This window comes from Rhea americana, unplaced genomic scaffold (assembly GCF_003343005.1).
Source record: "Rhea americana isolate MKP2758 unplaced genomic scaffold, rheAme1 scaffold_314, whole genome shotgun sequence".
In the NCBI taxonomy this organism is placed as follows: Eukaryota; Metazoa; Chordata; class Aves; order Rheiformes; family Rheidae; genus Rhea; species Rhea americana.
In genome coordinates this window covers 30,392-57,590 of record NW_028186440.1, presented here as the reverse complement: position 1 = coordinate 57,590, position 27,199 = coordinate 30,392, and the positions used below count along the sequence as shown (strand labels likewise).

Genomic DNA, 27,199 nt, shown 5'->3' with positions numbered 1-27,199 from the left:
ATTCCTCTTAAATATGGCTGAACAAGTTTGTATTTTAAAGGGTCAGTAGCAAAGCCGAAATAAATTTGTTACAGAGATGAGTAAACATGACCTTTCAAAGATAACAGTGTAACCAGATGTCTGATGCGAGCCCACCAGCTYTAGTCAATTGAATACTGAAACACATTTGCACATAATTCAGTGTATACTATGCCAAGYGTCCGCGCATGCTAGTTCTATGAAAATCAAGGTGGTGTAATTCCTACAAACTGCATCATGAGAAACTTCCTTGATCTCTCACTGCCAATTTTTTTTTAAATCTTAGCATCCAAGAAGGACACTTAAAAATAATCTTGAAGWTTTTATGTGGAGTGGCAGACACAACCCCAGTACAAATAGGATTACAAGGCTGAGCGATTTATTAACTAGTGCTTTGACATTTGACCAAGAGTAAACAAGCCTCTCTGATGCAAAGTGCTTTTAAAAAGTGAAACGATTTCCATATCTTTGAGGCACTGATGTGGAGGCTCCGGGGGAGAGAAGGCATCTGCCCACTGACTGAACAGGTTGTTATGGCTGTGCTGTTCCAGGGCGGGCAGCACACCCTTACTTACTTCTCATTAGGAAGGGTAAAGTTATTTAAACCATTGTCTCTCGTATGACTCTACTGCTTCCCACCAAAACAGGACAAAGCCAAAGCAGTGAGTAGTAATGCAAGGGCAAGTGGAAAGTTAGAAGTGAAGTTCTTCCAGTCTCTCAAGGCATACTGTATATTGCTGGAAGATAGTGATGAAAAGGTTTTTCACTCCAAAGGAAATAAAGCAAAACCGTATGATGTGTGTGGTTGTCCTAGATCCTAGCTGCATCTCTTTTTCTCTCTAGTGTGGAAGTGGAATTTGTCACCTTGTGCAGTACAGCTGCAATTTTGTTCCTCCATTGTTCCTTTACCTGTYTGGTTTTGCTTTTGAGATTGAACTAGTATTTAAAAGTAAATGTTTTAAGTAATTGGATTTAAAAAATGATTTTTTGAAAATTGAATCTAAATACCTTTTAAAGAAATCACCTTCTGAAGGTATCTCTTATTCTTTTGATGCCTCGAAGAATACGTAAAACAAACCAACACCACCTCAAGCCTTATGTTAATTAGTGCCTGTAGTCAGAAAAAATAACTTTCTAATTCACAATTATTTAATATCAAGATCTTTATCTAAAATCCTGATATGTATGTAGACTTTTTCAATATGTAGATTTGTTTTTTCTTCTGTGTGAAGCTCTATAAATTATTCACAAATACTTTTAATTAACTATTTGCATTAGACAGTTTGTCTCCAGATTAATAGCAGGTTTCTATTCAGTCTTACATTTATTATTACACAAGCTATCAAAACACAGTTTCATTTGCACTATGAACCCTTGGGAAACGCTTTCTTTCTTTTTTTCTTTTTTTTTAAAATGAATAGCTATTTTTTCTGAAAAAAATAAACCCTGTTAGATTTTGTCATTTATTTTTTAAATTTGCATTGTTTTCATTGTGACCTGATAAATGTATTATTGTTTCATGAAAGAGGGATAAATGATTCATTGTGATCCTCTAAATCAGCCTGCAGTTTGGTAGCCCAAGGGTTGCCGGACCAGCTGATGTCTGAGATGTAGCATGTGCTGTTTTGCCAGCCTGCAAGCCAAGAGGGATGATACGAGTCTTGCATTGACGACTGAAGTACATTTGCACAGAAAACACAACACAGATCCTCTGTCAAATGGCCAAGCACTGAGAAGACATAGATATCCAGTCTTTCCAGGTGACCGGTCTGCAGACTTCTTTGCAGCTAAACCTACTGAACTTTCTGGGGTTTTTCTGTCGGAGGAGGTGTAGGAAGAACTTGGACAGAATGGAGGAGAGTGTTGCAGAAAAGGAGGGGTGAGTTAGAAGACARTGTGAGGATGATGCAGTAGGTAAGAGGATCTGGGAACATGGCAATATGATAAAATGAAGAACAGGATGTCAGTTTGACTGATTGAGCAGTATTGCAGTCAGGAAAGCTGGATAGGGAGCAAAGGCTGGAATGTTAGCATAGGAAGAAGGATTCAGGCTGGTGTTTTGAGACACAAGTTGAGACTCTCATTGTCTCATTATTCAGATCAATGAATAATTGATCTGTGACTAGGTATGATATTTTCTATACTTGATCGAATCTCTACTCAATTCAGTGAAGTTCTGCATGGRAGTATGGCATTCATGGATGCTTTTGCATAATTGTGGCCTTTTTCATTTTTGGAAGTTTTAAAACAAAACATCTTTCTAATAGTATGTGAGATGATGCTGCAGTAAAAAGCACTATGATGCTTCACAGAGCTCCTGAAGTAATGTTTTTACTTTATACTTTATTTTTTTTTAAGAGAAGAGAACAAAAGTCTAATTTGAATACTTCCTGAATCTGCTTTCTGTCAAGCGCATCAGTTTCAGGAATCATGGTTCCAGTTAGCTGTACTTTGGATGCTCAAGTCCTAGACAGACAACACTGAGAAAATGTTGTGTGTGTGTAAACTGSTGAATATGTGAATACCTTTAGGCATCCCACAAAGTGCTTTGTATGTCAAATGCTTTATATGGGTTAAGAGTGTCCTTTTAAATGTGTTTAAGTACTACTTGTTGTTATAATTCCCTCCTAAGCCTATTGCCTGCCTGCACTGAAAGTCACAGAAGTGACTGAGCCAGGTTGGCAAAATACAGTACAGCCAATGTAAGAGTACATCTGAGGAGTCGTGGTATTGCCATGATCTTTCAGCTAATATGGTCTCTGTGTGTGTGTGTTGTCTTCGGAGACCAAGAATCTTTAAATTATCCTCACTGTAGTCTTCAGGGTACTCAGAAAAACAGGAAAAATGAACCTAGGAACACTTAGAATCATAGAATAATTTAGGTTGGAAGAGGACCTCCGTAAGTGAAATAGTCCAGCCTCCTGCTCGAAGCCAGTGTGATTCAATCAGATTGCTCAGGGCTATGTCCGGTCGAATCTTTGCAACCTCCGAGGATGGAGTTTGCACAGCCTCTCTTAACAACCTGTTCCCAGGGTTTGACCTCACTCATGGTAAAAATTGAAAGGAATTTCCTAATATCTAACTGAAGTTTCCTGTGTTCCAACTTCTCTCTGTTGCTTCTCATCTTATTGCTGTATAGGAGCTTCTTAGTTCAGTCAAGGTCTGTTCCTTAGYAATGCACTAAGTATTTCCATTCAGTATAACTTTTTTAAACATGGAAATAAACATATGCCAAGGAAAGAGTAATTGCAAGTTTGTTTTTTTGCTTTTTTTTCCCCCTTCAAGAATCTGAATGCCATGGTCAAACTGTGAAAGAGATTTTTTTTTTTTTTTCGTATTGCATAACAAAGTGCAAATCTGACCATTTTGCTTGTAGTAGAATTCTCTGGTAAACACTTAATTGTACACATTCTTTTTCTGTTTAAAAGGGCATTGTCTTTCTTTGCCATATCACAGGCCTCTGTCTTGTTAAGAAAAGGAATTTGTTCTGTGCATTTAGAAAATCTTTAAACTCCAGTTGTCCTGAAAATGTATGTCAGAGATTTATCTTTAACGTGCTGGTGCTCTAGWCCTTGGATTTAGTGTTGAAGAAGAGGAGCAAATATAGAGTAAGTCTGTGGTGTGCTGACTTCCTGCAGAATGTAGAAGCATAARCCTGAACTGTACTGTGAATATTTAAACACTTACCACTGTGATAGCTGAGGTCTGCCCAAATTGTAGAATCACCTGCAGCAAGTACAGATGTTCTTGGTTTGATGTATGTGACCTTTCACTCTGCTCAGAAGCTAGTTTAGTAATCAGAGCTCCTTCTGAAAAGGAGGAGACTTGGGTTCAGTYTGCTCCTCATCCTGAAGGATGTCCGCTGTGGTAAATGCACAGAAATTGGGTAAACACTGAGAGTAGAATTTGTCTAGTTACTCTGCTACGGCTATCTTCACACTCAACAAAATAAAAAGTTCAATACTGGATAATCTGTTATGGATCTGTTATAAATCTGTAGAAATCTGTGTAGCAATTTACAATAGCTGTAGTTGTTTTTCTGCACATGAAGCCAAGCTGTAGTGTGCTGCAGCAACAGCGATAGGTGGCATTTGAGGGATAGGAGTTCCCTTCCATTTAATCAGTGCAATTGAAACAAGGACTTCTTCAGCACTGTCTGCTTCTTTGAAGGACAGTGGTTGTATATCACTTGAGACAATTATTTTGCTCTCTAGCTGTGTGATGTTACCATTTTCTTGTAATAGCTAACATTTGTCTATTCTATATTGTCTGTTCTATTCTGTGTCTACTCTTACTTGACATTCTTAGGAAGCCCTCAATTTCTTTGATCATGTATATTTATAAAATTTGTTGTTAGGACAATTTGCTCAGACCATTGATTCTATGATCTGATATGGATTACTTATTTTTTTCAAATGCACATGTATAAATACTTCTGACTTGGTTTCCATCAGAATTATGTCTAAATATCAAAACACAAATACAATCTAAATTCTGGCAATATCTGGAAATGAGAACCAAAATCATAATTCAATATTTATGTAGACATATAGAACCTAATTACTCTTGTGCTCATTTTGCTCATTATGTGGGATGTAGCGTGGCATATGAAATACTTTTTGATAGAAATAAGGTAGTCGAACATGTGATTACTAGAGGAAGTAGTGGAATATGGTAATCACATATTTCACTTCAGCTGCAATTCTAATTCATCTTCTTTGGTCAGTATTAAAGACATGGAGAAAGTGTTTTTGTTCCCAGTTATCTCACTGAAATTTACCTTAGCAAGTAAATCTGACTAATCACTTGCTGATTCGGTAATGAGAAGAGAAAATTGTAAAAGAAGTAGCTCTATAAAAATAACAGAATAAAATTAAGGATATCTCTCTACTGGGATGATATGACCCTTAAGAAAATAAAAATATTCTACTATAGTATTCCTTCAAAAAACCTCAACCCACACAAACGTGTTACTACATGGTTGAGACAGACTGTGGAATCCTGTATTGCTAATTCTTGAGATTAGACAGCAGAGTTTCATAAAGAAGCAGTATGTTACAGTCTCTTGTTATCTCTGTGAGATATTTTGTTCGTATGGTTCTTACTCTTTCACTGAAGCCTGAAGACAATTTAACTGTTGCCCAAAGTAAGTCTCATATTAATATTGTAGGACTTCCTTTCTTCAGTTAGGATTCCCAGAGCTTCCAAAACAGAAAGTTTCATGACTCYTGATCAAAGCTCAGAATTTCTTAACTTTGTACTTTTAAGTTTAACTAGGCCAGGGAAATTCAAGTGCTCTGCCTGCAGAAATGCCCCTTGTTTGCTTCTCTTGGAAACCTGACCCCATTCTTAACCCTTGAAGACATTCTTTGGTACAAAATAAGCAKGAGTCAAAGTTCTGTCAGATTGGTACAAACTAAAATAAGATATTAAATAAAACTTGAGACACTTTTTCAAACCCCCTCCTACAGAAATATASAAATTCATAAGAATTCATATGAGCCAGGCAAACATTTGACATGATCCAAACCARTGCACAGTATTTTCTTTTCTATAAACTAAAGCAATTATGAACTGTGTAGTTTTGKTTTTTCCAACTTAAAAGTATGAAAATTTTTCTCATTATTTGTAATCAAGCAGAACATTTCAAACAAAGCTATGAACTGTAGAATTAATGAGTATCTGCTTAATTGTGGACATACATATAGAATTGAAAGAGGCCTATTACAGAAGTTAAAAATCTATATTTAATGCGTACACCCACTACATCTGTTAAATTAGCAAGATAATAAATGTTCAACTCTCTCTTCTGCTTCAGAATTTTCAACATATTCATTAGCGGAGAGTTTTACCAGTCATTGCAAATATACTTCAACTCTAGTTTTCAATTACTTACACATTTTGCATTACTGTGTAAGTATCAAGCAGGATTGCCAGTCGTCCTGGTCTGAGTGCTCTTCTTGGGTACTTGCAATGTCTGTTTCTTTGGCTTTAGTGGATGTTGTGTTCACTAAAATTGTAGAGGTGGGTTCTTCATGACTTTTATTAAATGGTGTAATTTTTTTCTCATTCCTTTCAGCTTTGCCCTAGATAATGTAAAAACATGTGGCATTCCCAGTCTTTAAATGTCACATCCATGTAATGGAAGAAACAATTTATGATGTTTGACTTTCTGAATAATTAGTCATAACAGTGGAATAAAACACTTGACTGATCTACTGTTCAGTATCATGGTGTTCCTGAGTTTTTCTGAAGGACACCCTCTGTCTAAGCTCCTTTGGCCATGTGCTGTCTCTCGTATCTCCATAGAATTCATAAGGTACTCATAAACTATAGTCATGACATGCAGTTAATGGGTTTTTCTTGGCAGATCTGTGCATGGTTTAATTCTTGCAAACACGGCGGGTTGGAGAATCCTTTATCCTTTATATTTCTGTGGGCTCATACCTTTGGTCATACCTCCCTTTTACATGATGTGACTGTAGTTTTTATCTAAAAGTGTAATAGTAGCAGGAGATAGCTGTATGTTCTACAAGTGAATTTTGTTTTTATCTTCACCAAGGAGTAGACAGAACTGACCTCTCTCTGCAGACACGCTTATCTCAGAATTGGAAGTGCAAGGAAATTTGAACTAGCAAAGGGCGAGCTCATAGCCAGTCTTATGTGTTGGGATCATGTGCTGTACCGCATTGGAACCTMAACAAAGTCTGTACTGTGCTGCAGCACGTACACTTAGTAACCCGTGTCTCTGCTGTCATGAGCTTATTTGCTGATGCAGAATTCCTCAGGTTAAATGCTCTCAATATAAAACATGAACACTTACGTATTTTGAGTATATTACCTTTTACTTTTTAGTTTTCGTCCTCACAGGCGAGGATTGAGGATATCCTTCCCAGTTGATTTGGGTTCTTTTGTTGTTGACATTGACATTATTTCCATAATATTTGGTAGATGGATGAGTTATTCCAAAGCCAAACATGCTTTTCTTGTAAGAGTTTATTATGGTTTATGAGTTAAGAAGGAAGGTATGGAAGAACCAAAATATATTACACAGTAGTTTTGTTGTGCTGATGTTTTTTATGCTAAATTTCACTATGCCCTTTCTTCCACATGGCTTTCTTGTCTTTATGAGAAGCAATTGAAAATGTCTGGCAGCTAGAAGGGGATACATTCATGAGCGGTAAAAAGACAACTGTTTGCACCTCACATACAAAATCATATTTGAGCCTGTGCTCAGCTGGCATCTGAAAACTGTCTTTTAATAAAGGATTGGAAAAATTACATGATGAATTGGTAAATGCAAATTAATAGAGTAACCTGCATAGAGTTGCAAGCCAAAGGAGTTAAAATCAGAAGAGATTCTGGTCCTCTTGTAAGGATGAATTCTGTCTGCAGAATGGTGTAGTTTACAGAGATAAGATCAGCCATGCCATGCTGAAAGGCTTCGGGGACCTTCTTTTCACAATAACCTGCTGCCAGAACTGAGTTCTGAGTTTAGTTAACTGATCAGCTACTGAAGAGATGCAAGATCAATGCAACTGTAGAAACCAAGATTGTTGAAGAGACAAGTTTATAGATAAAAGTTGCTGAAAGAATTGTGAGAATGCCAAGTGGCCAGGAGGTTTTGTGTCCAGTTTGGACAATTTCCTCTCTCTTTTACATTATTTTTAGTAATATATCTTTACCTACTATAGCCTATGCAGTATACAACCTTCCCTTTCCACTGTCCATCCTGAATTTTGATCTTTTCATTAAAAAAAAAAAACACAAGTAAAAATATCTCCATATAATTTCATATTTCTCATTTCTTAATGTTTTGTAGGCCAAATTTTCTTAGGCTCTAAGTGCAAACAGTCTTCAATTTGAAGTCTGTRAACTCATGCAAAAGTCCAAAATAGAAATTGAATTTCACATCAGCACTAAAATGTATGTTTCTCAGAAATAYGTGCATGAATCTGCATAGTATACACATCTGGCAAAATAGTGGATGATAGAGAATTTTTAAAAGCCATCACTAGGTTATGTGTTTGTCACTGTTTTGTTTCCCATGATGATGTTGAATCTGAAGCCACAAGTACTTTTCTTGTCTTTTAGGTGCCGTAGCAATTTTGATCCCTCGCCTAGACCTGGTGATTTCTTTCGTTGGAGCTGTCAGCAGCAGTACCCTGGCTTTGATTCTACCTCCTCTGGTTGAAATTCTCACATTCTACAAGGAAAATATAAGTCTATGGATGATACTTAAAGATATTTTTATAGCTATCATTGGTGTTGTTGGATTTTTAACAGGGACATATGTGACCATTGAAGAGATCATTTATCCTGCATCCACAGTCATAGTTAATACAACAGAGAGYATCTCTGCAGATGTGAACACTACAGACTTGATGACTGGCTTCTAATAATAATCAGGTGCCACAAATCATTTTGTTCCTGTCTGTAGGGTCTGTTTGGTAAAAAGAAATCCTGGATGAATGGCAGACCTATGTGTGGGACAAATTCCAATGGATTTTATATGATTTTTTTGAAAAACAACTCTTTCTCGCTCTCTTTTTTGTTCCTTCCATCATTCCTTCTGCTATCTGAATTAACCCCTCTGCTCTCAATCTTGTCTGCCCGTTTAGTGAAAAACTGAATTGACATCAGGACTTTTTAAAAAATATATTGGAAGAAAATACAATTTTATATTATTTGCAAGAAAAAAAAGAGGAATTTTCATAAAGAAGTCAGGATGTCTTCCTCCACAGAAAAAGTGCAATTCAGTCTATTCACATCCAAACATAAGGTCGAGGTACTACTATGGCATACTAAGGCACGAGGCACTCTGTTGTCAGGGTTTGTGTAGGAGTTCAGTGATGTACAGACCCTCTCTTGACTGTCTCTGAAGCAGTGAATTGCACCCCAGTAATTTACACCAGAGATACTGTGGTTTTAGAAATTAAAAGCTTTGATTATTTTTTCCCATTCTTGGGGCTTGGACATTTGCCCTGGAAAAGCTTTTGTGTAGTTGTAGTTGCCTAGGTCTGGTTCCTGGGAACTATTAGATCTTGAGTCATAGTGTGTTGTGCAGAATGAGTATGACTCTTGTTCAGCCTTTTCACAGTGGCTTCCAGGTGAATTTTTCAAGCAATAGGAAGGCCCAAGCCCTTTTTGGTTAATATGAGTAGAACAGATCATCACACTTCGTGGGTTAGATTCCAGTAAGCATAAAAACTTTTTTTTTCCACACTGACCATACTAACATTGAAGCTGAAGAGTGGTCAAGACAGGCAGAGAGGCAAGGTTTAGAGGTAAAGGTTATATCTTCTATTAGACTGAAAGAGAGCCAGTTCCTTCAGGAACTTACTTCCCATCGTTCATGATCTGTTACTGTATGTTCCTGTACCATGAGCTGCTCCATGCAGATGGCATCAGTGAACCCTGGAGAGCTGCAGGGGCCTGGCTGGTCCAAGCAGCTTAAGGATTCCCGATGTTAACTTTTACATGAGAGAGGAAAGGATCAGACRCTGCTTTCTAGAATGGAGTTTATGCCGTACTTTCACACGTATAGGCTGCGGGTTGTTTGTAAAAGAACTGTGATTCCACAGCACTTTGAGYTTAGGCACAGAGGACGTGCTTTGAAGCCTCCTGCAGGTTGTCTGAAGGAGTGGGTTATCTCAGGATTTACTTTCAACTACTGGTACTTTGTAAAGAGGTACAGCTTATTATGAGAYGTAGGGTATACGTGTAAAATATGATTTTTTTTCTTTTTAGAAAGTTATTTATCCACTTTGGGTTTTGAATGCAATGTTACAGGATATTGTTATTTATCAGAGCAATATTATTCTCTTTAATGATGCAAAAAACATCTAACATCACAAATGATGATATAAGTAGTTTATTTTTCTACATTTTGGTAACTCCTGTTCTAACCCATTTTTTATATCATTACTCTATCCTTAATTGCAACTGCACGAATGCACAAAATGCTGTATTTTTCTATCTATTGCTAGAATTCTGTAGACTGCCTGTTTGTATTTCTATTAGAACATACTAAATTATTTTTGCATGCTTATGTTCTGCCTTAAATAGGATCTAACATGCCCATTACTGTATTTTGCTCCTTTTCTCCATTTTGAAGAGAAAAAGAACACATTGATAAACTAGTTACAGGGTAGAAATGAATTTTCTGCAGCAAGCCTGAGCACTTTCYAAATCCCCAGCAAGAATCTTGCCTTTTCAGGGTTCAATTTTGACTTCCTGGCTCACACTGCACAGTTGAATTTAACTCCAAACACCAAGCCATGTTTTTGGTTTTGTTTGCTAAAGACACTGTATGTTTTGTAAAAYAAAAATTTATCATACTTGTTCTTGTTATGAAGAAACTCCTTTTTCTAAGACATATATCTAATTATAACATTTCCCCAAGAAATCTGATATACCAAAACCCTTCAATTATATTCATAGAAATTAAGATAGGAATATATGCAATATTTTAGTTGCCTTCAGAGCATTTCTTAGAAACTTACCATTTGGTATCAGCATCATAGTGCTAAAATAATCTATAGTCTCTCACTCACACGCACACACGCACACATGCACACACGTTTATTTATTCTTTCTCTCTAGAATATTTTCCCAGTCATCTTCCATGTGGTATTAGAGCCCTTTCATCTCCATTTTCCTTAAAGCATTTCTGATAGAGGGATGCAATATAACATGAAGTTTGAACTGCGTGTATTTTCTCAAACGATAGTTCTAAGCAGTGTTCTCATTTTCATTTTAGCCTGGGCAAAATTAAATACTTGGCAGGCACTTTAAAGGAATGAGTCTCTGCAGTTTTAATGCCATATTACTAACCTTTTATATGAAAGTGCTACTGAAGAGCAAATGAAGGTAATTATCTGAGAGGCAGAAGGTAAATTCAGCTTGAAGCTTTTTTAGCTGTCTTTAAGCTGTTTGAAGAGACATATTGAAGTTAAGTGTTTCACTGTATTTGGCAATACATCTGTTTTTTTACCTAAACCATACACTACACAGTGACAGAATATATTTCTGTTAAGCTTATTTTGCTTGATATTAAATATTTCTACATATAATATATTTTGTAGGACCAATAACATATAAATGAAAGATTTTTTTTTAGTTAGTTTTGCATCTTTCTACCCATATGTGTTTGGTGTTAGGTGGCCAGGTTACCCCAGTGAATGCAGCGTGTCTTTTTGAAAGTCAGGTAACTTGTTTATAAGGTTGATAAGCTTGATAAGGTTTAGCGAATCTAATCTTAGCCATCAAGCCTTGGATATCCTGGCCCAGATACCAGCAGGTCTTACTGCCACGTCTGACAGGAGAACAGCCTGTCAAGCCTGGCAGGTTTTCAGACGTGTTGCCACTGATTCACCAGGTATGAAGTGGTGTTTTTAACGYAGTGGATCAACACTGTCATGTTTAATGGTGATGTATTTTTTAAGTCTTTAAAATGATTATTAGTATATTTTACACAATGTTGATTTTCTCCTACAATGTAGGATTTTCTTTGTTTYAACACCCAGACAGTGCATTTGTGTGGCCTGCTCTTTCATAGAAGAAGAGTGAGATACCAGAATATCTTTCTTTGGATGAGGCTAAAAYGTCATTAGTAAAACTAGTGAAAAACTACTAAGTCTGAATAGTAAGAGTGTTCCTGTGAAACATTACCAAAGATTTAAAATAATAGAAGATCTGACAGAAACCTCTTCTGAATAATAAGAGTGTTCATTCTGATTTTAAAGTACTGTAATATGAATTGTAAGCTAACATGCAGGGAGCGAAACTCCAAATTTAATGGATATAGTTTACATTAATATATATTTAAGATGGAAATGTAGTTTATCACAAGCTAAATTACATTGAAAAAATGTATGCAATTGGATTATGTTCTTGACAGGGAACAGAAAGCTATTGTGTTATATTTGTGGACTGTATGTGCACTTACGTTTTACAATATGATATTGTTAACAGTTTTAATGTAGTTTAATCATTAGCTGCACTATATAATTAACTGGGTCATTTTCTTGTCTRTAACTATTTGTCCTCAAATATTGGGCAAGAAAGAGGGTAGTTTTGTTTAATGTTCTGTAACTTAAATTTTCTGTATCAATAAAGACTCCAGCAATATTGTCCTGCTAATTCACTGTTATCCTTCCCATCACCCATTATAGCACATGAATAAATAGTTGCCTTAATGCAGTAGTTGCTTTCATTTTTCTGTCAGGGTTATCTAGGGAATGGTAAGCAATTGGGCTGAGACTGTCTGGTGTGCTCTAAGAGCTTAAGCTTCACTGATAATAAATCTCAAACTCCAAAGTTTGGGACAATTAAATTCCATTATTCTCCTCTAACATGTGAAGACCAAGTAATTTCAAAGAGATTAGACAGAAATACACATCATAGCCATCATTTCACATTTTAGATTATTTTGTATTTATCTTAGGTATCTGTAACAAAAATCTACTATTTCACAAGTGTAAAGTACAAAGTGAATGCAGTTTTCCTTTTTTCAAATACTCATCTTTGTCGGGTTGGAAATTAATACTTATGAATGTAGAATGTGGGAGGAAGATTAACTTCAAACATATAACACGCCTCAGTGAGAGTTTATTTGTACGTGAATGAAGCTGCGGTTATAAAGGAAAAAGATGATTTAGTAATTTTCACATCTCTCCAGTTTAAGGCCCTGATCTTACAATAGGTTTGATGCATATAGGAACAGTGAGATGCATACAGTGAACAGTCAGAGTAGGACTTAAGAGGTATCAGTCTGAATAGTCAGGCATAGGATATGTGCATATGTGACACATAGGCACATACTTTCTTTTTAGTCCCTGCAGAGTATCTTGCCTAGCATTCGCTGGCTGTGGTCCACGAAAGACTTGGATCTCCTGTAGATCCTTTCTTGCTTTTTTGTAACTATGAGTGTCTTAGATACCAAAGGGCATTTCAGATGGCAGTAGATGTCTGTGTTAAGATAATTGAATCATAGCCTTAGAAAATAGCATTAKGAAATTTTAAAAAAATACAGGATTCGAATAAGTTGCCTAAATGTATTTGTTGGTGCCAGATAAATGAGGGCATCTAGATCTCCATGCATGGTTTGTAGATATGACAACAGACCTGAGCGCTTCCTGACCAGTAGTAGGAGTCAAGGCAGGATACCCTAGGGCATCCCAAAGGGATGTGCTTGGCAGCTGAATTGAGCTTCTGGAGAACTGGGTGGAGAGGAACCTCATGAGGTTCAAGAAGGGCAAGTGCAGAGTCCTGCACCTAGGGAGAAATAACCCTAGGCACCAGTACAAGCTGGGGGCTGACCCTGTGGAGAGCAGCTCTGCAGAGAAGGACCTGAGAGTGCTGGTGGCTGACAAGTTGACCATGAGCCAGCAATGTGCCCTTGTGGCGAAGAAGGCCAATGGTCTCCTGGGGTGCATTAGGGAGAGTGTTGCCAGCAGGTGGAGGGAGGTGATCCTGCCCCTCTACTCAGCCCTGCGGAGGCCTCATGTCAAGTCCTGTGTCCAGTTCTGGCCTCCCTAGGACAAGACACACATGGAGCTACTGGAGAGAGTCCAGAGTAGGGCTATGAAGATGATCAGAGGGCTGGAGCACCTGCCCTCTGAGGAACGGCTGCGAGAGCTGGGCCTGTTTAGCCTGGGGAAGAGAAGCCTGAGGGGAGATCTTRTCAATGTGTAYAAGTACSTGAAGGGAGGGTGTCAAGGGGATGGGGCCGGACTCTTTTCTGTTGTCCCRTGTGACAGGACAAGAGGCAAKGGGCAGAAATCGAAGCACAGGRAGTTCTGCCTGAMYGTGAGGGGGAATTTCTTTACTGTGAGAGTGACGGAGCACTGGASCAGGTTGCCCAGAGAGATTGTGGAGTCTCCTTCTSTGGAGATCTTCAAGGCCTGCCTGGAGGCAACCCTGCTTACCATGCTGTAGGTTGTACTAGATGATCTCCAGAGGTCCCTTCCAATCTTACTGATTCTATGATTCTATGATAGCTACTGTAGCCTTGAACTACTTAACTGACCAGMAACTACTGGGAAATTCATTTGTCTAAACATAGTGCCAGGTGCCCTCTTCAGGTATCACACCAGAAAAGCACAGGTTTCCCAAGCTGTATCTTCAGTTGTATCTGCCCAACTCCACGTAAATGTCCCGGGAAACTGTGACATCACAAGAGATCCAAAATGCCTGTCCTGAGGCAACTTGACCCATTCCTGTGCATCCCARGTGACCTGACTTGCTGTCTAGGCTCCAATGACTGTAGTGACTTGGACAATGTCCAGTGCACTTGGACAGTGTCCAAAGACTTGGACACCTAGGTCATCTATGTGTGGTTATTTAAATTTACTCTAGACCTGCAACCCCCTTACAAGTCATAATACTCTGCTATTTTGTTGTTTCACAGTGACAGAAAGCAAGTATATTACCGTGAAATGCTAGTAATGGTTTACCACTCTACTGTTTCAATCACTGCTTATGACAATAAAGATTTGCATTGATTTAACTTTTTCAGGAACCCTGTTTATGTAGAGATCATGGGGTGAGGAGCTGGGTTACTGAGCTAGAGATACAAAATAAGATCCAGATCATGTTGTCTGTGTTCTGGCTGATTCAGTTCTGTAGTAAGGTCTTAATAACTGAAAAAGTACCAGAATGTACAGACCTGTGGAGGATTTTTTTTGTAATAACTTGTTACCATTTTTGCTGTAATATTTTSCACATGTTTACCTCAAATCATACTGTAATTGCTTTTATCCTAATTCCATGTTAAAGTGTTAAATTCAAACATTTCCAACCACTCTAAACTATATCTGATTTGCTATTCTAAAATCCCCCATTGTGCCTTCTGCAGAACTACACCAACATTTACATGTTGTTTCTTTTCCAAAAGTTACTTAAACTAAAATAAATTGAAATAGGMTTTATGCTGTGTCAACATGCTGACAGAGATGGCAAAATGTTACTTGGAAAATTATCAGCTCGAAATGAGGAATGAGATTAGTGGCTGAAAAGCCTTACAAGATGCCACTGGATTCATATTAGATAGAGTGAAAGGCAAGAGGGACATTACTGGAAAGTGATTATTTTATTCATTTGATATTAAAAAGTTTCCAGATGATCCTGAGAAGTTGTATACATCACTGTGATTATGTAACTKCACGAATGTATTATGAGCCTTGTCAGTCCTCCCACTCATCCCTACCACTTTAATTTATTCTATTTTATATAGGATGGAATCTATATTTCTGTTCTTTTTAGGTCTCTCTAGCAACAAAGTATCTTCTAGTAGAGAATTAAGCAATACAACTAACATCTATTACAGTTTATATTTCACATGCTCTCCACAGAAGAAGCAACTGCAGTGAAATATTTTGGAAGAGTTTTAGCAAGGGAGAAGAAACTTCTGATTTCTTTTGTATACAATTTACAGGTCTCGTTCAGATTCCTTGGTTACCCTGGACCATCCGAAACAGCATGAGAAGACTGAATTTGGTCCAAAGTTAGCTGAATTATCCTCTAGTCTCCAGTAGGGTATTGACTAGTCTGACTAAATACAGTTTATGTCTGTGAGCTGACTACACCCCGGATGCGTGCTGAGGCCGATTTAAGTGATTTCATATTTCAGTTCCTGTCAAACCCTTCAGTGAGCACTATCTGGTACTGGCAATTTTTACTGTTATTTCATCAAATTTTCCTGAAACCTTTTTATTAACAATTAACCTCAATTTACAGTTCTGTAGATTCAATCCATGTAAATAACGGCTAAGGTATAGAAAGCAGCCTATACATATACATTTAGTTTCATTTTAATACACCTTTCAGTGCAATAAAATTGAGATACCTCTTAAATTATAGAAGAAACAGAATCTGTTAGGTTGTATGACAAAAGGCTTATCTCCACAGAGACAGGGGAACACGGAGGCACAATGGCAGGTGGAGGAACCCCCCTCTAGGGAAGAAATTACATTTTTTTTTATTCCCATAGGAGAAGGGACAAACACTAAGGGTTTGTCTCCCAGGAGCAAGGTTCTCAGGACATAGGAAATGATTTGACGAGCACATCTTTTAGAGCATGACAAGGAAAGAGGATAGTGYCAGGTTTTGTGGTTAAAGGCTGATCTCTGTAAACACACAGGAACAGAGACCCCAATAACCTAATCAGAAGAATGAGCACCCTGACTTGGCTGCTCCCAGGGCTTTTGCAGAGGAGCAATCAGCCCACGGTCTGGGTGTGAAACCCACCGGAGGAGTCAGTGGGAGAAACTCTTCTGGGATCTCCTCACAGATAGCGGGGTTGCTGCCCATGGGCTGTGTGACTCACTATGCGATGYGGGGGAAGAACATTTGGGAATCGCACAAACCTCACTGTGGAGTGTTTTTAATGGGATGTTTAGGGAAAGGACTAAAGGTGGGGAAAGGAAGGGATCAAGGTGTTTTGGGGAGGAACCAATGGCCTACAAGCAGTGGCTGGTCAGCACACTTAACTGGCCATGCTCTGCCYCTGGTCAGTCTGTCCTGTCTTCTCATTAAACTCCATTCRTAGCTGTTTTCCTGGGTGAAGGACTCTCCGTTCTGTGTGTGTGCATGTGTATGGAGGTCTAAGGGCCAGCAAATGGAGTGGGGACCACAGGCCAAAGGAGCTCATGTGTCTGAGGTACCAACACCTGCAGAGCCCAGAGTGAGTGCCTATCGTGCGGGTATGTACTTCTGCGCAATCACTAGTGAATATCAAGCTGGACTAGACAACAGGTAGGATAAGAGGCTTGGGAACGAGCATAGATCTGGGCCAGCTACAGGAGAGAGACCAGAGTGATCTGAGAGTTGGCTAGTGGGGAGAGCAGGGGTCACAGCCAGCTGCTKGAGAGCTCGTGGGGTCTCCTGTCAGCTACTGTTAAGGCTGTAAATTTGCACCAGCTACAAGAGACCGTGTGTGTGTTTMTATGAGGACCCTGTGGGATCTGTGATCTAGAGAAGGGAGCAGCATCAAGCCACTGGTGCTGTTTATGTTTGTGTGAACACTCTGTTTTTGATGGTCTGTGTGGCTGGTCATGTGTGTACATATATATGTATTGGGTGCGTGCATGCTCCCTGGGACTACATGCTTAGCCTCAATACCAGCTGGACATGGGGACGTGGAGCTGTAGCAGCCTTTCATCTACCAGGGGACTGGATTTGGCAGCTCCTAACAGAACCCACTCATACTCTTTTTGAAAACAAGATTCTCACAGGGCTCAGTGTCATCTACTGATACTGCTTCATTTTGGCCTTTCTCTGATTTCATAGCAGAAGGTACTTGTGTCTGACAGTGCACCATTTGTTTGAATAATAGCTTCTTCATGTTTTTTAAACCAGCCAATAGTTTCTTCAAATTTGCAGATGTGGGCTTTTGTGAAGTTTATTTCATGCTTTATGTGGGCAATGCATACTGGATACTCTTTAACTCCAGGCCTGATAGACTCTTCTGACTTGGGGATTAGGTTTAGCTCAGTTGGTTAGCACATGGTGTTAATAATGCTAAGGTCACAGGTTCAATCCCCATATGGGCCACTCGCTTGAGGGTTGGACTAGATGATCTCCAGAGGTCCCTTCCAACCTTACTAATTCTATGATTCTATGACTTTGAAGTTAGTGGGTTCAAACTACTGAAGCTAGTGGAGTCCTTTCAGTTCTGTTTTAACATAYACACTTAGAAACAAAGGCTTATTTTGGGAACACACCCACCCATATCTGCTGTTTTCAACTCATGGTATGTAGGCACTTAGGGATATGAAATTACTTCTAAGGGATCTATAAAAGATAACTACAGAAGGCAAGTCTTGAGGCAATAAATATAAATTATTTATCCTGCATTTTCACTGAGAAATATTTAGGGTCCTGCAGATGCAAAAAAAGGCTGCACATATTAACAGTTGTATGCAATTAGTACAGATGTCTGTAGTCGTATTTTATTACAGTAATTTGTAGTGCAGGAGAGTTAAACATTTCCTAGATATTAGAATGGGAAATTAAAGATGTTTTTTACAAAGCCACAGGGCAGGAAGGCCATCATCACAAGAACACTTATGGAATGGCCTAGAGTTTGATTTTAGCTAACAAATAAAAATACCATGAGTTGAAAATGAGTGAGTGTTTGTCACTGAGTCATACTACAGGTTGAATAAGATGTGTTTGTCWCTGAATTATAGTCAACATAGCAATAAATAAAGAAATAAAAAGCATKCCACCCATTTATGGAGGAATCCTTAGTGTACGGTACTGGCTGCTTTCTCATTCTTCACTTGAGGACTGGGAACTCCAGAGAAATCATGTTGAATGAGTACAGTAAAAGTATCTGCAGGTTGAATGGCTGGAGATGCTTCTTAGGCTTTTTTGCTACATTTCTGTTCTGTGGGCCTAGATATCCCMAGGTAAAATTCAGTCTTTTCTATGTATCTGCTATTGAGATATACATTTGGAGCCCAAGGATTTTCTCCTTTTGTACCTTGCAGGCCAAATCTTCAGATGGAGGTAAGTGGCAGAAATTGTAAACTAGCCTTACTTATTTACACCACATAGGAATCTGGATCTGCAGGTTTAGAAATTTTYCAGAATTTTAGTTCTCAGCAACTTTCAAAAGTGGTACTGTGAGCACCCCAGAATTCAAATAAAGTACATCTTTAAAGTATCCATTYCTTAGAATGTTGACCTGAAAATGCCATTGGGAAGTTCTGAGTTTATTTTTTAACTATTTTCATAGCTAATACATTCATTTTATAGAACATAATAGCTTTTTGCTGTTTTAAAATGACAGTCCTAAGAAATTAGAGAGTTGTGGGAAACCAAGCCCAATTGTCTGTCCATCATACATCACTATTATTAATACTTCTAAGACTTAGTTAGTCTCTCARCATCATTTGTGCTAGACCATCTTCTTCAAAGCCCAGGACACCTTTGCTGTTAATGGGTTSATGTTGATGTAACTGACTGGAGCAATTCTCTTGGCACACAAAAATGGAGAGAATCAGCTCATTCTGGTAGCTGGGCTGGCTCTGAGGCTAACAGTCTAAGGCTCAGCAAGCTTACTATCACTAAAGTGACTAGATATGACTCAGCTATATGCAGGGAATAAGCCCATCAAATAAGAGCTTGGCATCTTTTACCTCATCAGTCTTACAAGCCACACTTCGAAAAAAGTACATAGTATGTTGTTTTTTCTGCATATGTGTATTAGCYTTAATTCATATTAATTCATCTATCTGAGGGCACATGTCAAAATTTTTGCATGCATAGTCAGATCAGACTCAGCTACTTGCTTTCCCCTCTCATTTGATAGGTCTTTGCTGTCTCAAATTTTTATCAGAACCTGTGGTGCATACACTGTGTCACTGCAGGGTTATTGCATAAGAGTGCTCTCATTCCTGAGTCTGATGAGTCCACAGATATTTTTATTCCTTCACCTGTAATGCTTCATCCTAACTGTCAGTTAGTGATTACTTACTTTCCTAATTTTTAGTTTAAACTGTCTGCAGTTTAGAGTTCTCTGTTACAATTATTATTGCTGAACTCGTRTCAGCTTAGGTAACAAGATCATGATTTTTTTATGTATTTAAATATTCTTAATATATATTTATTAAAATTCACCATTTTCTTCCTGCCCAAACAATTTTCTTGTAAGTCACTGCCATGCCTCTCATCCAGTGCTCTTATCTGACTTTGAATGCATGGCTTGTTCTGTCCCTGGCTCTTAATTTTAGACTAAGCCATGCTGCTTGACATCATGCTGTAGACTTACTTATGCTCTGCTTTGCTCATTCAAAATACCTATATATCATAAATGCACATCTGAATGRAATTTATTCCAGAATATCAAATGTCTGCTTGTTTGATGAACCGGGTTGGCACAGTTAATACCAGATGATGAGAATCAGTTGGAGTTTAAAGATTCAGTTGGCAGCAATCTAATAAGAAAACATGCCAGGATTCCTTGYAGTTTTCTAAGAAGGAAGGTATGTTTGATTGTGTTGTGGTTGTTATTTAGACAGAAAGCAGGAAAATTCCTTAGAAAGATTCCTGAGCCACATTTACCCTTTCTGTTACAGTGGTCCCAAAGATCACGGTAAAATGGTGCCTCAGAGATCATACGGAAGAACGTCRTGACAGCCCCGACCAGCCAGGAGCCCCATGTGCTTTCTGCCCACAGGTACTGGCACAGTAAACCTCTGATGAGGTCCTCGTTGGCTCGATAGACTCCGACCAGCCCGTAGACTGTGTGCCCGCTGCCCACAAGCATAATGGCTACGAGTGTTGTAAYGCAGCACGCTCACACGCGTGTGCACCTCTGCAGGAGGGACCCTCGAGGCTGTGATCTCAAGGTTCGATAAAGCRGCAGCATCCCTCTTCTGACACCATTTTCTGTCAATGGTGAGACAGAGTAAATAACACCCAGKATGGCATGAAAGGGAGTTAAGAAAGGAGATGGAGACCCAGGCTGACAGCTACAAAGCACTACTGGATCCCACAGTTTAGATGCAGCCTGAGAGCGTGGGGACAATCCACAGGAAGAGTACCTCTCAAGGGGTGATCCCACACCGAGAAACACAGTAACAAGCAGTAGTCCCAGCTCTTCCTTAAGGCCTTTATAAGCCTGTTTCTGGACTGCCCATCTTTCCCACYGTTTATTTGAGCCTTAGAACATGTAATTACACTGCAGTGATCACATTTTCTCTTTTTGTTAATCATTTGCATTCTTGCATCATCCACAGAAATCTGTATTGGGCAGTCATGTTCTTCCTCCTTGATTTGCTTCCTTCTCTATTCAGCATACAGCTTCTGTTTTCATCAGTTTCTGCCATCAAAGCTGATTATATTTCTCTTCTTGCAATTATTAATGCACTTCTGCCATGTTACATTTTCTATAATATTCTTTTCCTAGTACAATCACATGCAGTGCTAGCTGCTATTTACAGCTTCTATCATTTTGTCCTATAAATGTTGGTATTCTYTTGTTTTAGAAAAAGCAATACAGTTTGTAAGTAGCTTGTCAAACTCTCTTATTAGGCTCCTGCACCTTCACATTGGAGATATTTTATTGTACAGAACTGTTTTCCTCTGATAAATTATAAGTGCTACATTTCTTAACTTAAATACAGCATGATGRCCCTTCTCAATGTCATGAGCTATAATGCTCTTCATTTCTGATACAGATTGGAGGTATGAATCTTGGGACTGCCAGAGGCCAGGCTAGCATCACAATTTTCCTATTATAACCATGTTGTTCAGCTTGAACAGAAATGAACCCTTAYAGACAGAGCAATGCCATCAAAATCTGTGGGTATAAAGATATAGTAAAATACAGTTCTCTAGTGTCCTGTGCTTTGAGGTAATGATTCAGATTCATATCAGCTTCCGTGAGCATTTGGCTCACTGTAGGAATTCTGCAGATCAGAATAACTGATACCTTTCTTACTTTTACAAGGTGTTTATCTGGGCAATAATATCATCTGCTACTGAAGAAAGACACTTAAAGAGCAATAATACAACATATTTCTATCCAAACATCAAGGCCAAAGGAGTTATTATCCAGAACTGTCTGAAACACAGACTGGTTTTTGCAGCATCTCAAGTAAGGCACTTAACAAGTGAGATCCCCAGGACTGCTAGTTTTGGAAGTCTCGGCTCAGCATAACACAGTTTGTAATTAGTAAGTCCATAAAATCAGTCCATGAAATAATTACTGCAGATATTCAGCAATCTGGATACACAAATGTAGATATGGGTGTCTCACTTCTGGCAATGTTTGCTRTAACAATAGGTATTTGTTAGCTTTTACCTTCCTCAGACACTTCTCTCTTTCTTTGCCCCTGATGCGGAAGGCACATGGCAGGTGCAACTACATCCCTTAGGACAGACCAACTTCAGGAACCATCATCTGATGTTTACTTGTCTCAGAAATCCCTTTTCTCTGACTATATTGCTCTTATTAATCACAGCTCGCATTTTTACAACATTTTTCCTGCAGTATTATTTCAGCACATAGTGATAATGGGAAGAAAGTTAAACAAGGCACTTAGCTCAAATCCAAATATTCAGTAGGTACTAGGCTTTATTTCATGTCTCCTATCATTTTGAAGGATTGGCCAAATTTATTTTTGTGTTTTCAGAAGCATCCTGCTTCCTTCTAGCTACAGGAAAGCTGGTAAGTAGATACTTTCTTTTAGACTAGTTTTGGTTTAGAACATTTTAAATCAAGAAAGCACACCTGTAGCTTGTTGCAGGACACTGCAGACCTTGAAGTGGCCAAATACTGGGAGACTAAAAAACCTTCTAGATGTTGTAATATACCATTTCTTGGCCACATGGGCTTTCCATTATAAGAACATATGATAAAAAGAGTGTAGAACAGAAGGATAGTATCTAAAGAATAGCGAAGAATAAAATTCACAGTCATTTTACAGTGTTTTTCACCCTGTACTCCAAAAGAACAAACTGTGAATTTTACCTAATAAATTTTTCTATTTCTCTTCCTTCTTCTTCATAAATACTTATATTCTCCCTAGCTATTAATTTTGAGAAAGATACCTCTATTACCTAGGGGTGAGTTTAATTTTCATTTAGTTTGATATTATCCACAAGTAATAGCTGTGTAAATRCATATACTGCATTCTCAAAGACTGGCTTTCTATGAGGATGTTCCTGGATTACTTTGACAGAAGCATACATCATTTTGTTTTACTGGGACCATTTAGGACATGGCTGCTTCAGAACAGTACTATCTGCAGAATAATTTGTACAGGGAACATTACAATTCTCTGGCAAACAATTGGCTCCCATTACACCTTGAGGCCCCCTTTCCATTAAGTTCATACCAAGAAGTAGTTCCTGCACCATAAAGCATGTGTAAACACATGCCAGAGAAGGAAACRGGTGGAGAAGGAAACAACATCCTCAAGAAGGTCAGTCCCTGGCCTGGATCATGCTGGTGAATGTTAAGCTGAGATGTAGGTGCCTGATGGCATGATTAGCATGCTGTTCTCCACCTCTGCTGTGTGCTCTCCAGAAGCTTTGTGTTCTCCTTTAGTCTTCTTCATCTAGGTAGAATTTCCTCCTGTTCTAAACCCAGTGYAAAGTTTGTGCATTGATTAAGTACTATTTCTAGGGCTTAATACRTATTTAGTAGGAGCACAGGCTGTTCTGGGGCACTGCATGTCAGTGATTTTTTTTTTTCTGTCAGAAAAATGACTTTTCTTTACTTCACCGCTTGAGGTCTTTACTGTTTAGCATGGTCATTTTTCTTCTTGATTTGGAGAAACTTGAAGGCCTTTTGTGCAGTTCTCCATGCCCAAATTCTGTACAACTGGATCCTATGCGATCCAAGACTGGAAATGTTCTTACAACCTTATTCAGTCCAACATCTCCTCAGTTTCACAGGGTTCATCAACTCCAACAAGATGTGCAAAGCTCTGGTCCTGAGCTTCTGGATTTTCCTCCTGCACTCATTTCCTCTTTCCTATTTTCAAAAAATGGCCCTATTAACATATTCTGCTGCCTCCCATCTCACCAAGTGCTCCTCCAGAAACACTATTTTCCTCCCGTCTCTGGCAGCAGCAGCTCAGTTAGTTTTGGTCAGATTGCTCAATGTTAGGAATGAAAATCCAAGCTCATGATTAGTTTGAGGCTCTTATTGTTGTATATCCAAATATGGTTTGAAAGCAGAAACAGAAGAGACATAACGCATCTAACTCATCACACTAGTACTTAACTGTTGTCTGAAAGTATATTTACTACAGCTTTGTCTAGATTAGTCCTAAATATCTTAAGTGATGGAACTTTGGATGCTCTTATCCAGTCTCATACCTCTTTCTGTCAGTTAATCCTGATTAAAGCTGATTGAATTACTCATTGGGAATGAATTTTTCTTTTAAAATTAACATTCTTCTATATTTTTCCCTTTTCTTGTGAATTTCCCATAGCCTCACTGAACACTGCTGTTATCATCAGCATTTTATATGGTGTGTTCAGCTGTAGCCTAAGAAAAATAAATATATTCATACTTCCCTGTAATAGTTGTATTACCTACAACTCACCAATGTGAGGGTTTTTAAAACTTTTCTATTAAGTCCATTTTGATTAGATTTATGGATTCATATAGGGACAAAATAAGTGCCTGCAAGAAATAATGCAGTTCAGGATGAGAACATAGTGTCGTAGAGCCTTCCAGGCAACRTAAGAAAAAACCTGTGGAATATATTTGGAAAAATACTGTGTAAATACACAGCAAATACACATCTGTTCAGCTGTTTTCCCTTGATACTTCATAGAGCTCAACTGGCATTTGCAAAAAATATTGAAATGTACAGCACAGCGATGTAGGAGTAAAGGATTAAGACCTCTTTTTTGCTCATTATGAATACTTTACCTGTTGGAGCAGAAATGAATAAGGCTTACTATGGGCTAGGCAAAAAATGTTAGCTTTCTTCTCAATTTGCCTAGAGGCAAAAACAAGAAAAGGAGCAGCTGCAAAAGTGTAAAGGCAAAAAGATTCAAATATTGATAGAACCTAAAGGTGAAAAGGATCAGATCACTATGCCTGCAGACCACGACAYGACATCCAAGGATGTCAGTATTTAAACAGAAAGGTATCTGGTCAGTACCTGTGAATATCAAAAGGTTGAAAAGCTAACACTTCCCTGAGTATATTGCTCAAGAGTTTAGTCTCCTTCACTGTTAGAACTTTGGTCCTAGTTTCTACTTTATGTTCGTCTCCCTTATGCTTCCAGGCATCTTTCTTTAAGATACCCCCCCCAGTAGATTAAAGAACCATTCAGGACTTTGAACACTATATTTTCTTCCATTACTTGAACCTAATCATATTTTAATCATCTTTGAGAAACAGATTAAACTCTTTAAGTTTCTCACTGATGAACAGCCTTTTGTGATCTCTTATTTTTGTAGTCTTTCACCACAAAGCAGCAGTGTGTGCTCACGTTGCGTTGCCTGTCCACTCTAACCCTTACAGATGTTGTTGTTTTCTTTTAGTACATAACTTTCACATTTCTTTCTCCATAGCAAATGAATTCACACTATTTGAATGAAACCACTTTCCCAAGACATCAGCTTGCTCTGTATGATACCTTGTCTCTGTTAGTTCACACTCTGCCAGTTTTTCCATCATAAGCTTTACAAAACTTACTCATAGTGATTTTGTATTTGCTTCTGTATCATTGAAAAATTTTTTTTAATACTGTCAGGTCTAAAATTGATTCCCAACTGTGACAACTAAAATATTTTCAGGCTGACAACCCAGTGAGCAGCTCTGATTGGTCTGGGTGARGGCCCAGGACAGAAGAAGTACCCAGTCAGGGTACTTTGGGAAGACTCTGGTGAGAGGCAGCCTTGGTGCAGTGTTCCAGAAAGATACCATTTCCAGAAACCARGGCAGTGTTGCTGCATGGGCCTGTACCATCTAAACACACCATGTTGTCTGGGGCTCTAGCACAGCATTGCACGGTGCTGGGTACCTACACCATCAGTGACAGCARTGTTAAAGGCATTCCAGCAATAAAGCATAAGGGAAAGAGCCAGAAGAGTATTGGTCAACCCTCCACTCTGCTACTGATCTATTGGGTGACTTTGGATAAGTTCTCTACATCATTTGTGTCTTTGGTTCCCCAGTAGGAGAAATTAGAGGATATTTACCCACATTCTCAAAGTACTTTGAGATCATCAGGCTATAACCACAACAGGAATTTTGGAACCAGTTTAAGATAAAATAGAGTAACTTGGGTCAATGTTGGCTCCTTTTCTAAGCCCTGGATATTTTCCAGGACATGCAATGACACAAAATACCTAGTGGATACTAGAACTTTGAGGGAAATACTAATATTTATGTTTTCTGGATTCTTGGATTTCTAGATTTTAAGGTCAAAATTAGCATTTATTGCAGTCAGAATGAACCTTCTTAATAACAGAAGGTCATGGATACTCAATAATTCCTGCAGACAGCTTTGGTGTGGGATAGAAAGTATCATCTTTGTCACAGCACTGATTCTTGATTTAAAGATATGATAGAGAATTTATGTTCTCAACCTGGCACCTKCACTGATTGCCATGTCAACTATTTGTAAGTTTTCCCTTGCTTTCAAAAAAAATTACACTTTATTTCCAGCCTAATAGTCCCAGTTTCAGCCTATAATCTTTGTGCCTTACTATAGCATTTATCCCTTATGGAAAGAATCCATTACAATCCATTCCTCAGGGAAGTGTGAAATAATCACCACTGAATTATCACTTAATTTTCCCTTTCATAGCTAAGTATGTCAAGTTTATGTTCTCCCTCTGCAGACTGCACTATTTTCTCTGACTGTATTTCCCTCTGGAAAGTTTGAATTTCTAGCCTGAAATGGTAAGGCCATGACTTGCATAATTGTACATGTGGATGTTTGCCTATCTGTTCACCTTTTACCAGCCTTGGCACATTCTTGCCAGTTTATCAGTCTGACAGAGAAGGCATAACTATCGCGAGTTTAAAATTTTGTCAAATCTGTGGCCCAGGGAAAGGCACTCAAATAAATCCTGTGTGCATATCATGCTCTGACTGTGCCCCTGGTTGCCCATGGAGCATGCTGACCCTGCGGCAGCACACTCAAGCCTTGCAATCAGCCACAGATCGCACCACCTTCTGCCCATTCATTTTTTAGGAGACRGGGAGTTTTGCTAAGGAAAGTATGGAGATGAGAGGTGGCAAGGCCCATGTGGGAGCAGTAGGGATTATTGAACCCAGGTTTGTATGGTATCAGGTGTTACTAGCTTCACTGTTCATGGAGGAACTCATTTCCATAGTCAACATCAACTTTGAAAACTGGGGGGATGAGGTGGATTTGATTAGCTCACTTGGTGTTTTTTGCTGATGTCTGTCCTCACTCTGAAGTCCATTTGTCTTTCTTGTCTTTCATCTGGAAACAGAGGAAACAGACTATAAAAAAGAAATAAGTATTTGCAGAGAATAAGAAAGAAAGGACTGAAGAAACCAGGAGTAGATATATGTGGCACATGAAAGATTTTTTTCATAGAATCATAGAATCAGTAAGGCTGGAAGGGACCTCTGGAGATCATCTAGTCCAACCCCTCTGCTCAAGCAGGGTCAACTAGAACATGTTAGACAGGGTTGCGTCCAGACAGGCCTTGAAGATCTCCA

The 27,199-nt window shown here is 38.6% G+C and overlaps 1 protein-coding gene across 2 annotated transcripts in view; it reads left to right on the top strand.

Moving 5' to 3' along the window:
- SLC36A4 (solute carrier family 36 member 4) overlaps positions 1-11,154 on the top strand; it is a 129,169-nt gene extending 118,015 nt beyond the window's left edge. For both annotated transcript variants that reach the window (XM_085310236.1, XM_085310233.1), the window contains exon 11: positions 8,113-11,154. In XM_085310236.1, the coding sequence (XP_085166362.1) occupies positions 8,113-8,417 (305 nt within the window). In that variant the 3' untranslated portion in view covers positions 8,418-11,154. The remainder of the gene's footprint in view (positions 1-8,112) is intronic.
- The last annotated feature ends 16,045 nt before the right edge of the window (positions 11,155-27,199 follow it).